General features: G+C 41.9%; 1 protein-coding gene across 1 annotated transcript in view; it reads left to right on the forward strand.

Moving 5' to 3' along the window:
• The first annotated feature begins 1,689 nt into the window (after nt 1-1,689).
• The window catches only part of SYAP1 (synapse associated protein 1), a 30,564-nt gene continuing 18,424 nt past the window's right edge, over nt 1,690-13,829 (forward strand). The window contains exons 1-4 of the mRNA XM_036912906.2: nt 1,690-2,036; nt 3,206-3,324; nt 4,149-4,215; nt 7,638-7,711. Of these exons, the coding sequence (XP_036768801.2) occupies nt 1,724-2,036; nt 3,206-3,324; nt 4,149-4,215; nt 7,638-7,711 (573 nt within the window). The 5' untranslated portion in view covers nt 1,690-1,723. The remainder of the gene's footprint in view (nt 2,037-3,205; nt 3,325-4,148; nt 4,216-7,637; nt 7,712-13,829) is intronic.

Genomic DNA, 13,829 nt, shown 5'->3' on the forward strand with positions numbered 1-13,829 from the left:
CTCCTACGTTGACTATTTGTGAAGCTCATTCTTTGGCTTCCTGAACAAGAACCCCAGCATCATATACATACAATAGAATATTACTTAGTCTTTTTTTTCTTTTGTTATCATTAATCTACAATTACATGAAGAACATTATATTTACTAGGCTCCCCCCTTCACCAAGTTCCCCCCACAATCCCCCTTACAGTCACTGTCCATCACCGTAGTAAGATGCTGTAGAATCACTACTTGTCTTCCCTGTGTTGTACAGCCCTCCCCATGCCCCCCCCACATTATACAAGCTAATCGTAAGGCCCCCTTTCTTTTTCCCTGCCCTTATCCCTCCCTTCCCACCCATCCTCCCCAGTACCTTTCCCTTTGGTAACTGTTAGTCCATTCTTGGGTTCTGTGAGTCTGCTGCGGTTTTGTTCCTTCCGTTTTTCTTTGTTCTTATGCTCCACATATGAGTGAAATCATTTGGTACTTATCTTTCTCCACCTGGCTTATTTCACTGAGCATAATACTCTCTAGCTCCATCCATGTTGTTGCAAATGGTAGGATTTGTTTTCTTCTTATGGCTGAATAATATTCCATTGTGTATATGTACCACCTCTTCTTTATCCAGTCATCTACTGATGGACACTTAGGTTGCTTCCATTTCTTGGCTATTGTAAATAGTGCTGCGATAAACATAGGGGTGCATCTGTCTTTTTCAAACTGGGCTGCTGCATTCTTAGGGTAAATTCCTAGGAGTGGAATTCCTGGGTCAAATGGTATTTCTATTTTGAGCTTACTCAGCCTTTTTAAAGGTAGCTTTTTTTAAGGCAGAAAAATAAGGGAATTCTGACATGCTAGAACATGGATGAACCGAGAGGATATCTGCTAACTGAAATAAGCCTGTCACAAAAAGGCAAATACGGTATAATTCCACCTATATGCGGTTCCTGGAATCGTCAAACTCGCAGACAGAAAGTAGCATGGTTGCCAGAGGCTGGAGGAAGGAGAGAAAGGCGAATTGTTTAATGGGTAAGGAATTTTACTTTTCCAACAGGAAAAGATTTCTGGAGATTGACTGCACAACAATGTTAATGTACTTAATGCTAGTGAACTGTATACTTAAAAATGGCTAAGATGGTAAATTTTATGTTTTTTACAACTAAAAGTTTTTTTATTTAACAATTTCTTACTTTCCTGATCCAGCGCCTAAATTTCCAAATCTTGAAAACTTCATCCCTTTTTCCCCAATATGTTTGTTTGATTTGGAATCCAAATAAAATCCAATTGCCATGGGTTATGGCTCTTAAATCGTTTTTAATCTATAGGTTCTCCTCCCCCCCCACCCTCCTGGCAACTTCTTTGAAAAAACAAGGTCATGTGTCCCGTGCTTTCTCACAGCGTAGATTCTGCTGCCTGCACCCCATGGTGAGTTCTAATTGGATTTAGGAAGAGGCTAAAGACATCCATTTCCGCGGGGCCGGCCCAGCTGGACCTGAGAAGGCGAGGCTAAATCAGCAGCCAAGCTTCTTGGAGCAACACAGACGCCGTTCACACACGCGCAGGTCAGGCACCCACTAAACTGCGTCAGGCGGAAAGGAGGCGGGGCGAGACGACGTGGGAAAGCCCTTTGTTGGGTTTCCACGCAGGTAAGAACGCTACCGAAATAAACAGAGGAGGCGGGTCTTTGGCCGGAAGTGACGCATGCGCGGCCGGCGTCGGAGTTGCCGTAGAGGCGGGGAGACCCATGGGCCCAGCTGCCCTGAGCAGCGCTTCCGGCCATATCCCAAGGGGGCCTGCGTTGTGGAGTTGGGGGCAGGCAACGGTTTCCAGTGATCCGGACCGCGGCTGCCGCCCCGCGAGCGGGATGTTCCAGGGTCTGAGCAGCTGGTTTGGCTTGGAGCAGCCGGCGGCGAGTGGCCGGCAGTCCGAGGGAGATGGGCACGGTGCAGGAGACGCTCCACCCGAGCAGCGTGCTGAGGCGGTGGTGGAGTCGGCGGAGGGGGAGCCTCAGCAAGCGGGGGACCAGGAGCTCCTTCACCAGGCCAAAGGCCTCGGCAGTGAGTCTACCCTGGCCCCCGAGACCAGAGAATGTCGAGGAATGCCCGCACCCATCTTGACACTTCTGGGGCGCGGGCGCGACTGGTTGGGGCCTGTGGGGTGGAGGGAAGGAGAAGGAGAAGGTGTGTCTGTCGGTCGGTCTTCTCACGACGGGAGAGGTTGGTGAGGATCTGGGCAAGGCCGAGGTTTCATCTAGCAGCTAAATCCTCTGCATGAAGTTCCTGGTGACTGGTCAGTCTTTACAAAGTGTGTAAATAGCGGGAGCAGTAAAGCGTTTTCTCCCTGCCTGAGTGTTGTGAGAGTCAGCCCACCTGCCCCCTCGGCAAGTGCAAGTAGCAGAGGCCAGACGGCCCTGACGTACAGAGCATTTCTTGTAGGATGAGAAGAGTGGAAGGCAGGCCAGCTGCCTGGGCGCATCTGGGTCCAGCTTCAGGACCTGCCTGAGGTCACTTCCTGCAGCCCATTTGGTGCAGAGTATGGACTTTGAAGTGGTACTTGTCCACATTCAGGCCTTTATATTATATAGCACAGTGGAGCTTTGGTACATGTCTTTTCAGGTCTTAAGGAAAGTTAATTTTGTTTTTTCCTTTTGTAAAGGTGGGAGTTTGTTTTAGTTTTAATTTGTTCTACATATTTGCTCATTATTATTAAGAAGGATTCATATTTATATTAGGGCTTGCCACGATTTCTATTTTTTTTTAATTCTCCCAGATTTATCATAGGATGGGCTAATCTAGGAAAGGACGGACATTTTTTCGTTCAATAGGAGGGAAGAAAGAGAAAATAAAGATGGGCTATTTAGGGCCTAGAAAGGAAGGAAAGTAAAAAGGAGCCTTGGTGTGATTTGTGAAGTTGAAGGGGGGATTATGTAGTGAGATAAGCTAGAACTAATGACTGGAGAAGGGCCAGACAAGTTTGAAACAGCTACCAGGGAGAACTGGGCAGCATGCTAAAGGTCTTTGCAAGAGATGGATTCAAGGCCCAATCAGGATGGCCTATCCACCCGGAAAGTAGAGTACTGCCCCTGCTTCTCATTCCTTGTTTCAAGTCCTGACTAACAGGGAATGTGCCCAGTGGTTTAAGATTCCTGTAAGAGCTCTTTAAGGGAAAAGTCACAGATACCATAGCCATTGTACTTGGAGCATAGACTCTCTTTTATTCTTTACAGCCTATCTATTTAACTTTGCAACTGCTGCTACAAAAAAGATAACTGAATCAGTTGCTGAAACAGCACAGACAATAAAGAAATCAGTTGAAGAAGGAAAGATAGATGACATCATTGATAAGGTACATTTAAATATCTTTTGAAAGTAGAGATTTATGAAATTCATTAGCACCTAATATAATCATCCCTTCTGAACTTGATTAACCCAAGTAAGATATCATGTTCTGATCAAAATATTGATTGTTGAGATTCTTGGGTTTTTTCTCTCTTTTGTGTAACAAGTTGCTATGATATAAATTACCTGATTTGAATAACCTTTGTTTTAGTTTTAATGTTTTAGTTTTGTTTTAGTTTCTAAAATACATTAATATTTTGGGATAATGCTACACTTTTCATACTGTGAGTTTAATTTTAAACTATTACTATTTCTAAATATATTTATTTAGCCTTTGCATTATTCAGTTAAGATTTTAAAGCCCTAGCCCATTAGGAACAACCCTTTTAAGACCCTAAGGAGTGAGTTTGTTCATTTTTTGCAGAGGTAGGGTGCAGACCTAGGGAATTTCATTTATGTTGGTAATTATTTGAACTAAGGAGGTCATCAATTAAACTTTAGATAGCTTGTTATCTAGGTACTTTGTTGTGTATACTATTTGTTAGAATGAGATTTACCCTCGCCTTACAGTTTTTTAGAGTAATACAATAATTGAATTTTAAACTCATTTTATTTTTGCTTTTCAAAGATAAGCTATCATAAAGGGGAGTATACTTTAAATTAAAAAATGTTGAATTTCTCTTTTTGCTGGGTAAAGGGGGAAGTAGCTCATTTTTTAGCCTTTTTATTTGAGGAAAATGAATGTCTTAAATAAGCTTCACAAATCTTGAATGTAATTCTTATCTAATAAACTTTTCAAAGTTATTTGACTTTTTACATATTTTTTAACAGACAATTATAGGAGATTTTCAGAAGGAACAGAAAAAATTTGTTGAGGAACAGCATACCAAAAAATCAGGTATGATATAGGTTTGTGGTAATGACTTACTTAGCTGCCAAATTTCATTGAGCACCTGTTGTGTGCCAGACACCACACTAGGCCTCTGAGAATACAAAAATGTGTGAGTAACAGCCCCCCTCCTTCTGGTAGCACAAAGACTAATGGAGGAGACAAACTCATAAACCTTCAGGGTTTAAAGGAAGGAAGGAAATCGTTGCCCATGGCTGGGATGGTGGATGAGGTTGACCAAATGACAGCCCCTGGTGGGGGTGTGGGGGCAGGCTGTGAAAGAGAGAAAACTTTCATTTCTCATTTTAGAACATGTCCAGGGCAGTGCAATATATACACATAATAGGCACTTAGCAAATGTTGGCTCCCTCCCATTCTCTTCAGGAGAAAAAGAGAACAAAGCTTTCCAGGGGAGTGGCAGAGGGCTGTGAAAAGTCATGGGCGTTTGGAGAACGTACTCAATAGATTTCTTTACTGACAAATGCTTGTCTAAATATTTGCAGTTATAAGGTCTTAAACTGCCTACTGTTACCATTGGGTGGTGCTGAAACCCAAAACTGGCCTCATGTCTTTCCATTTGACGGAAGTGTAAAATAACTCAGTGGGTTTGAGCAGTGCCACAAATTCAGAAAGAGCTAGTTAGTACTGTGGCAAGTTCCTGTTGGGCATTGCTGCGCCTAGTTACTCAAAAGTATGAAGCAGCTCTTTGGGAGAAATAACCTATACAATTTAGCGCAACTTACCAATTCACAGGAAGTAGTGAAATTGATCCTGGCTCAGAGACTTGGTGTAAGAGCTGCTTGGTTCTCTGAGATAGGAAGCATAAGGGATCAGGAATGAGAGGATTGGAGGTACTTTCAGTTTTGAGGCGCCCAATTAGACCTCAGGTGAGAGGAACATGTACAGAGGCAGGGAAGGGAATGCAGGTGGCATATTGGAAAAACTCCATTTCTCATATCAGGTGCCCAGTAACCACATGGGGCTAATGGGTACCATATCGGACAATGCAGATAGAGAACGTTTCTATCATTGCAGAAAGTTCTGCTGGTCAGCACTGCTAAATTAATGGGGTCCAGCAGCAATTTATTCCTTTTTGAAGCATAGAGGCGAATTCCATCTACTGGTACAGATTACTAGTCAAGATGTGCCAAAGCCATGAGCGTAGGTGAGCTCCTCAGTGACAGTGCCGAGCATGAAGAGAGCTGAGTAGAGATGTACAGGGTTTGAGGGGAAGGGAGGAGCAGGAGGAATTGGCAGTTTCTGAGGGCCTGCTTAAGTGTTGGGCACTTTATATATGTCATCTCCTATTATAAAAGGCAGGATCAGCAAGGGTAAGTCATTTGCTGAAGGTTGCTCAGCTAGTAAGTGATGGAAATAAATCTGCCATCAAAACAAGTGCCCACTTACCCAAGAGAGAGAACATTTGCTAGGAGAGAAGCAGTAGAAGCCCATAGATGGGAGAATTTCAAGGAGAACAAGGCCAGCTGCAAGGTCTGTTTACAGTCACCATGAGGAAGGGCACTTGATGAGTGGTCCATGTGCATGTGTTCACTTAATGGTCACAGTGTTTCTGTGAGCAACCTCCCGTAAGCGCCATTTTCCAGATGAGGAAGCCAGCCTACAGAGAATAGGAGTAAGTGTCCATGGGGTTGGACAACCTGGGGATTATTGGCTGCCCTAAAAAGCAGTTTCAGAGGAACAGGGAGATGGGGGTGTCTCATCTACACCAGAAAAGTGGGCCTTGGAGCACTAGGAGAGGCTGCCCACATGAATAGACTGAAAATGGAGACCAAAGTGTTACAGTAAGTGTGAGAAAAAAAGTTTTAAAGGAGCTTTACCCTAATTTTTTTTAACATGAAAATAGTTTATCTTACATTTAGCAGAATTTGAATTATAGTTGCCACCATTTGCTTGCTTAGGATAAGCAGAGAATGAACCAAGTGTCTGTCCATGAGTGTACATAACTTTTCTATCAGTTGATACACAATAGGATGTCTCTTCCATTTGACTTATGCAGCATAACACAAAAAGGAATTATTTCTGCAAAAACGTTAGGAACCTCTGTATGTGTATCTCTGTACTCAGCACCCGCACCACAGCCTCGGCTCTGCCCCCCTGTCCTGCTCCAAGCTTAGATGGTTGAGCTGCATGCTTTGTGGTTTTGCCTCTGCTCTTACACCTGCTGCTCCCTCTGAACACCCCCTAAACACACCCAACACTGAACTCCTAACCCAAGATTGGCTCCCAAGTCACCATAGAAAATCCTGTGGGACTCCCCTCTCCAGGTTACCGTTTATCACCTGGCATTATAATCCTGCTGAATTGCAATAATCTCTTTTTCCTGTGAGCCCTGGAAGACCCAGCTGGGTGTTAGTCATCTTGGTATTCCCAGCATTTAGCTTCTAGAGGCTCATTGATGATTTGATCCCAGCTCTATTGTTTATTGCCTCCGATTTGTCCGTGTCTTTCTTCATTTGTTTTCACTCTTGACAACCTTTAATTCCTAATTACTTATCTTGCAGCCTCCTTATCACTTTTTGTCATGAGTCAAGCACCACTAGTTTATAAAAATATTTTATTCGGAAATAATTTCAGTTCACCAAAAAGTTGCGAGCGTCCAAGTAGTACAGCAAACATATATACCTTCTACCTAGACTGTTGGCATTTTATTCCATCTGCCTTATTATTTACACGCTTTTTCCCTTTTTGCATCCTTTTTTTCTGTTACGTTGAATGTGTATTTCCTCATAAGTAGGGAAATTCTCTCACATAATCACTGACCGTACAGTTGGCAGCTTTAGGAAATTTAACACTGATATAGTATGCATATTCTAATATCGTCAGTTGGCCCAGTAGTCTTTTACATATTTTCCCCCTCAATATAACACCCAGTCTAGGACACAGCATTGCCATTTTGTTATGTCTCTTGGCCTCCTTTAATCTGGAATATTTCCACACCCTTTGTCTGTTATGACATTAGTGTTTTGAAGAATACTCAAACCCACCCACCCCCCTTTTTTTAAATAGATAGTTCCTCACTGGGCTTTGCCTGATATTTCCTTATGATTAGATTCAGATTGTGTGTTCTTGGCCAGAACAGCTCACAGCTGATGTGTCCTCAGGATATCACACCTGGAGGCCCACAGTGGCATCTCTCCTTCACTGGGGATGTTGATTTTAGTCACCTGGTCAAGGTGTCATCCAGTTTCTCCACCATATAATTCCAAGCAGAGTAATTTTTTTACCAAATGCATACATGCAGAAGATTGATACGGTAAGTCTAGGAATTATGAATGTTTGTGTTTGGAATCTCTTTGTAAATTGCTAAAATGATTGTGTGGAAACATTCTTATTCTTCCAAACCATGGATTGCCACATAACCCTTGTAACCTGATTTTCTCTTTTCTTCTTTGCCATTAAAAACCATTTAGAAACAGCAGTGCCCCCGTGGGTTGATAGTAATGATGAAGAAACAATTCAACAACAAATCTTGGCCTTATCAGCTGTAAGTATCTTATGATTCCATGTATAGAAATACTTTCTTCCTAGCATGATTTTATCCTTAAGAGAATGTCTCTCTTCTGTACAATTTTTTTAATATTTTGAAATATTAGGAATGTATATAGCAACTTCACTATTTTTTCCACTAACTTTTAATTTGCTTCTCAAGTTCTTTTTTCTTTTTTTTTTCAAGTTCTTTTTTACTTAATGGGGAAAAGTATAGCTTATTACCACAAAGTAACTCAGCCTTAAAAGGATTATTTTATGTTACTAAGATAATCTTTTGAGATATGCTGTCATATATAGTTTCTAGATAATATTCTGATTTTTCTGAATCAAATGATTATATTCTAAATTTTCTCCTTAACAGCCCCCTGTATTTGAAACTGAAATTGAAAGAAATAAAATTCCATATGCTGGCCCATGAAAATAGCTCTTGGGACTTTAGAGGGAATGTAGAGATACCAGGTAACAATTGTGTAGCACCTGACAGTTTCAGAAAGCCTTCTCTCATACATTCTGTCTTTTGAGCCCCAATGTACATCTGTGAGGTAGGTAAGGGTTTTATTGACATTGTATAGGCATGGGGACCAAGACTGTCCAATGTGACCCTCACTACTTATCTGTGTCTCCACTGGGCTGTGAACTCTTCACGGTCAGAGGTTGGCCTTGATCTCCATCTATCCTCAGCACCCAGCAGCCTGCCTGGCACAGAACTCAGCTAATAGGGCTTTTTACTCTATCAGTGGTTTTCAAGTTTGTTTTTAATCCACTCTTTTTTTTTCTTTTTTAACCAAAGTCATAAATGGAACCTCAGTCTAGAAAACAAACAAATGTAGAGCTGGGCTTTACCTCCTTTCCATTGCCCTCACCCAGGGCATTTTAAGGGTTTTTTTCTTTCCATTCGTAAACCCTGTAGAGACCAGAGCATCCATTACGGGTTGAGAAGTGTGAACACCGTATATTTTGTTTGCCATGTTATGACCAAATTGACACCAAGGTTGCATAGTACATACCTGCTTATCTCAAGAAGGAATTTGTGGACAAATGAGAAGGACAGTGAGAGTCAATGTCATTTCAGAGCAAATGTCAGATACTCACCAGTCCGGTCCCCCACAGCTCCTCTGTCCCCCAAACCTGTTCTCTCCTTGTCTCCATCTCAGAATAAAACTCCCGTTTATCCACCAGTATTTTTCTGGCCACAAACCCAGGAGTCTTCCATGAGTTGTGCCTCCCGCACTCTGTCCTGACCATGCTGTATTCGGGATATACAGCTCCAGCCCACTTCTCCCCTGCCACCACTGTGGGCCTGGTGCCGTCATCTCCTGCCCGAGGCATCCCAGCTGCTGTCCTATCCCATTCTTGCCCCTTTCCGGGATAAGCTCCTCTCAGCAGCAGCAGAGGGATCTACTTATGGCATAAATCACGTCCTGTTGCTCCCATACATAGACCCTTCTACTGGTATCTCTTCGTAGACTTAAGACCTAAACTCCTTCCACTGGCTTCCAAGGCCCCAGGCTTTGTGCACCTCTCCTCCCTTGTGCCCCACTGCACTGACCTCCAGCACTCCAGCCACCATGTCTTGCTGGAGTACAGCCAGGCTGAGCTCTGTCCCACTGTAGTGCCTTGTGGTTGCTCTCCCCTCCTCCTTTCCCCTCCTCCCCACCCTGTACCATCCTCACGATCTCAGCTCAAATGGCACCTCCTATAAGCCTTCCCCCACCACTCTGTCAGCCGTCTGTTCCCAATGAGCCCATCTCATCCTTAGCAGTCTAAATCCGGTCTGTTCCCACCCCCCAACTGGAATGGAAGCTCCGTGAAGACAGGGACTCCACCTGTGCTGTGCCCGGCTGAGCAGGTGGCACGTATCTGGAGCACAGTAGGTTCGGAATGAGCACCTGATGCATGGATGACTCAGTGAACGTTGCATACAGGCGTGCCTACAAAAGAGCCCACAGAATTTTGGCATGATCCAGAGGCTTTGAAAGCCACTCCAATATGTCCATTATGGTGACTGCTGAATTTGTTAAGGGATGGACTAAATTGCTATAATAGAAAAATCCAAAAATACAGTAGGTTAAATAAGGTATGAGTTTCTGTCCCTGTCTCCTAACCCCGCACGTAAGAGTCCAGAGATAGATGGTCCAAGTAGAGGTGCTGTGTCCGTGAAGTCATTAGGGGCCCAAGTTCTTCCTGTCTCAGTCCCATCCTGTACTAGCCCCTAGGATGTTGTCTTGCCTCCCTGTGGGGAAGCCAGCTCCCCATGACCATGACTGTGTTCCAGCCTGTGGGGATTGGGAAGAGGTGTGTGGGCATGCCAGACCATTTGAAAGACAAGACCCGGAAACTGTACCTATCACTGAGGCCCACCCCCCTTTCTCACCTTAGACAGCCTAGCCACTCCTAGATGCCAGGGAGCCTGGGAAATCCAGCCTCTGGCCAGGCAGCCACATGCCCAGCTGGAACTAAGTTGTGATCCTGAAAGAAAGGAAGGAAGAAGTCCTGGGGGACAATTAGCAATCTCTGCCAGAGTTGCCCTACATTCTCTGACTTACCGGGCACTAGTTTGGGATAATTCAGAATATAGCAGAGTAACCCTTGAAGCTTCTTGTATTGGGCCACTTAATGCATGAAAAAAATGGATAGTACAGTTGTCATTGGGTACTTATGAGAACTCAATTCAGCAAATTGTTTTTATTTATTTTTTTTTGATAATTATTTTTTATTGAAGGGTAGTTGATGCACAGTATTACATTACATTAGTTTGAAGTGTACAACACAGTGATAAAACATTTATATACATAATTCTAGGTTCCAGCTATCACCCTACCAAGCTGTTACAATATCTTGACTATATTCCTTATGCTATACATTACATCCCGGTTACTTATTTATTTTACCATTGGAAGTCTGTCCTTTTTTTTTTTTTTCTTGTGAGGGCATCTCTCATATTTATTGATCAAATGGTTGTTAACAACAATAAAATTCTGTATAGGGGAGTCAGTGATCAATGCACAATCATTAATCCACCCCAAGCCTAATTTTCGTCAGTCTCCAATCTTCTGAGGCATAACAAACAAGTTCTAACATGGAGAACAAATTCTTACATAATGAATAAGTTACATAGTGAACCGTACAAGGGCAGTCATCACAGAAACTTTTGGTTTTGCTCCTGCATTATGAACTATAAACAGTCAGTTCAAATATGAATACTCATTTGGTTTTTATACTTGATTTATATGTGGATACCACATTTCTCTCTTTATTATTATTATTTTTAATAAAATGCTGAAGTGGTAGGTAGATACAAGATAAAGGTACAAAACATAGTTTAGTGTTGTAGGAGAGCAAATGTAGATGATCAGGTGTGTGCCTGTAGACTATGTGTTAATCCAAGCTAGACAAGGGCAATGAAACATCCACGGATGCAGAAGATTTCTCTCAGAACGGGGGGGTGAGGTTCTAAGCCTCACCTCTGTTGATCCCCAATTTCTCACCTGATGACCCCCCTGTGACTGTGCCTGTCTTAGGTTGTTCCTCCCTTGAGGAATCTTACCCGTCTCTGGCTAACCAGTCATCTTCCGGGGCCATACAGGGAAATGTAAAGTTGGTAAGTGAGAGAGAAGCCTTATTGTTTGAAATGGTTAGCTTTTTATTTATTTGCATATTTATGCCCTGTAGCTTCTATGCCCAGCATTTGTCTTGAGGTATCTTTACCACTTGGAAGAATTATGATACTCGGTAAATTTGATATGAGGCACGAATTCTATTTAAGGGTTGTAATTAGGAAGGAAGAAGAAAAGCTATAGAAGTAGCAGGCGGAAGAAAACATGGGAAGATTGATTATTTCTTTGACATATCTTCTTGTAGAGTAACTTCAGCATGTATAGGTTTTAAGCTACTACTTAAATTGCACACACACATTAACATAATAGGAGTATAGTTACATAACCAAAGCATATCTGTAATTACCAGCCATCTCCAGTGAAACCAAGAGAACCAGTTAGGCACCTTAGGCATTTGTGAAAACTTATCTATGATATGGTGGACATTGTCCAACTGAACTTGAACAGTCTGAGAGAAATCAGACAAATTAAAACAACCCATTCCTGGGGAATGTTCACATCCCTTATGTTCTTTTAACAGTAAATAGTCTGTAGTTGTAAGATTTTGGAGCGCTACAATTTGCACTTCTCCTAATTCTTGGTTGAGTTCCAACAGTATAGATCCAGTCAAATTTGTTGTTTTACTGTATGCACAGGCCAGCTTAGATATCTCCTTCCTCATTCCCATGGCAAGTCCAGGAGCTGGTGGGATGAGTGCATCTACAGCTGTAGCATTGCGTGGATCTTTGTTGGGGTTTTTTTTTTTTTTTTTTTTAATTATTATTTTTTATTGAAGGGTAGTTGACGCACAGTATTACATTACATTAGTTTCAAGTGTACAACACAGTGGTAGAACATTTATATACATAATTCTAGGTTCCAGCTATCACCCTACCAAGCTGTTACAATATCTTGACTATATTCCTTATGCTATACATTACATCCCGGTTACTTATTTATTTTACCATTGGAAGTCTGTCCATTTTTTTTTTTTTTTTTTTTTTTTGTGAGGGCATCTCTCATATTTATTGATCAAATGGTTGTTAACGACAATAAAATTCTGTATAGGGGAGTCAATGCTCAATGCACAATCATTAATCCACCCCAAGCCTTATTTTCGTCAGTCTCCAATCTTCTGAGGCATAACAAACAAGTTCTTACATGTAGAACAAATTCTTACATAATGAATAAGTTACATAGTGAACAGTACAAGGGCAGTCATCACAGAAACTTTCGGTTTTGCTCATGCATTATGAACTATAAACAGTCAGTTCAAATATGAATACTCATTTGGTTTTTATACTTGATTTATATGTGGATACCACATTTCTCTCTTTATTATTATTATTTTTAATAAAATGCTGAAGTGGTAGGTAGATACAAGATAAAGGTAGAAAACATAGTTTAGTGTTGTAAGAGAGCAAATGTAGATGATCAGGTGTGTGCCTGTAGACTATGTGTTAATCCAAGCTAGACCAGGGCAATAAAACATCCACGTATGCAGAAGATTTCTCTCAGAACAAGGGGGTGAGGTTCTAAGCCTCACCTCTGTTGATCCCCAATTTCTCACCTGATGGCCCCCCTGCGACTGTGCCTGTCTTAGGTTGTTCCTCCCTTGAGGAATCTTACCCGTCTCTGGCTAACCAGTCATCTTCCGGGGCCATACAGGGAAATGTGAAGTTGGTAAGTGAGAGGGAAGCCTTATTGTTTGAAAAGGTTAGCTTTTTACTTCTTTGCATATTTATGCCCTGTGGCTTCTATGCCCAGCATTTGTCTTGAGGTATCTTTACCACTTGGAAGAATTATGATACTCGGTAAATTTGATATGAGGCACGAATTCTATTTAAGGGTTGTAATTAGGAAGGAAGAAGAAAAGCTATAGAAGTAGCAGGCGGAAGAAAACATGGGAAGATTGATTATTTCTTTGACATATCTTCTTGTAGAGTAACTTCAGCATATATAGGTTTTAAGCTACTACTTAAATTGCGCACACACATTAACATAATAGGAGTATAGTTACATAACCAAAGCATATCTGTAATTACCAGCCATCTCCAGTGAAACCAAGAAAACCAGTTAGGCACCTTAGGCATTTGTGAAAACTTATCTATGATATGGTGGATATTGTCCAACTGAACTTGAACAGTCTGAGAGAAATCAGACAAATTAAAAAACAACCCATTCCTGGGGACTGTTCACATGCCATATGTTCTTTTAACAGTAAATAGTCTGTAGTTGTAAGACTTTGGAGCGCTACAATTTGCACTTTTCCAAATTCTTGGTTGAGTTCCAACAGTATAGATCCAGTCAAATTTGTTGTTTTACTGTATGCACAGGCCAGCTTAGATATCTCCTTCCTCATTCCCATGACAAGTCCAGGAACTGGTGGGATGAGTGCATCTACAGCTGTAGCAGTGCGTGGATCTTTGTTGGGGTTTTTTGATGATCATCTTCTGGCATGAGTCTTCCAGAGAGTGCAGATGTTGGAAGTTCTTTTTCATATCGTGTCTTAGTTCA

The sequence above is a fragment of the Manis pentadactyla genome, chromosome X (assembly GCF_030020395.1).
Source record: "Manis pentadactyla isolate mManPen7 chromosome X, mManPen7.hap1, whole genome shotgun sequence".
Taxonomy (NCBI): domain Eukaryota; kingdom Metazoa; phylum Chordata; class Mammalia; order Pholidota; family Manidae; genus Manis; species Manis pentadactyla.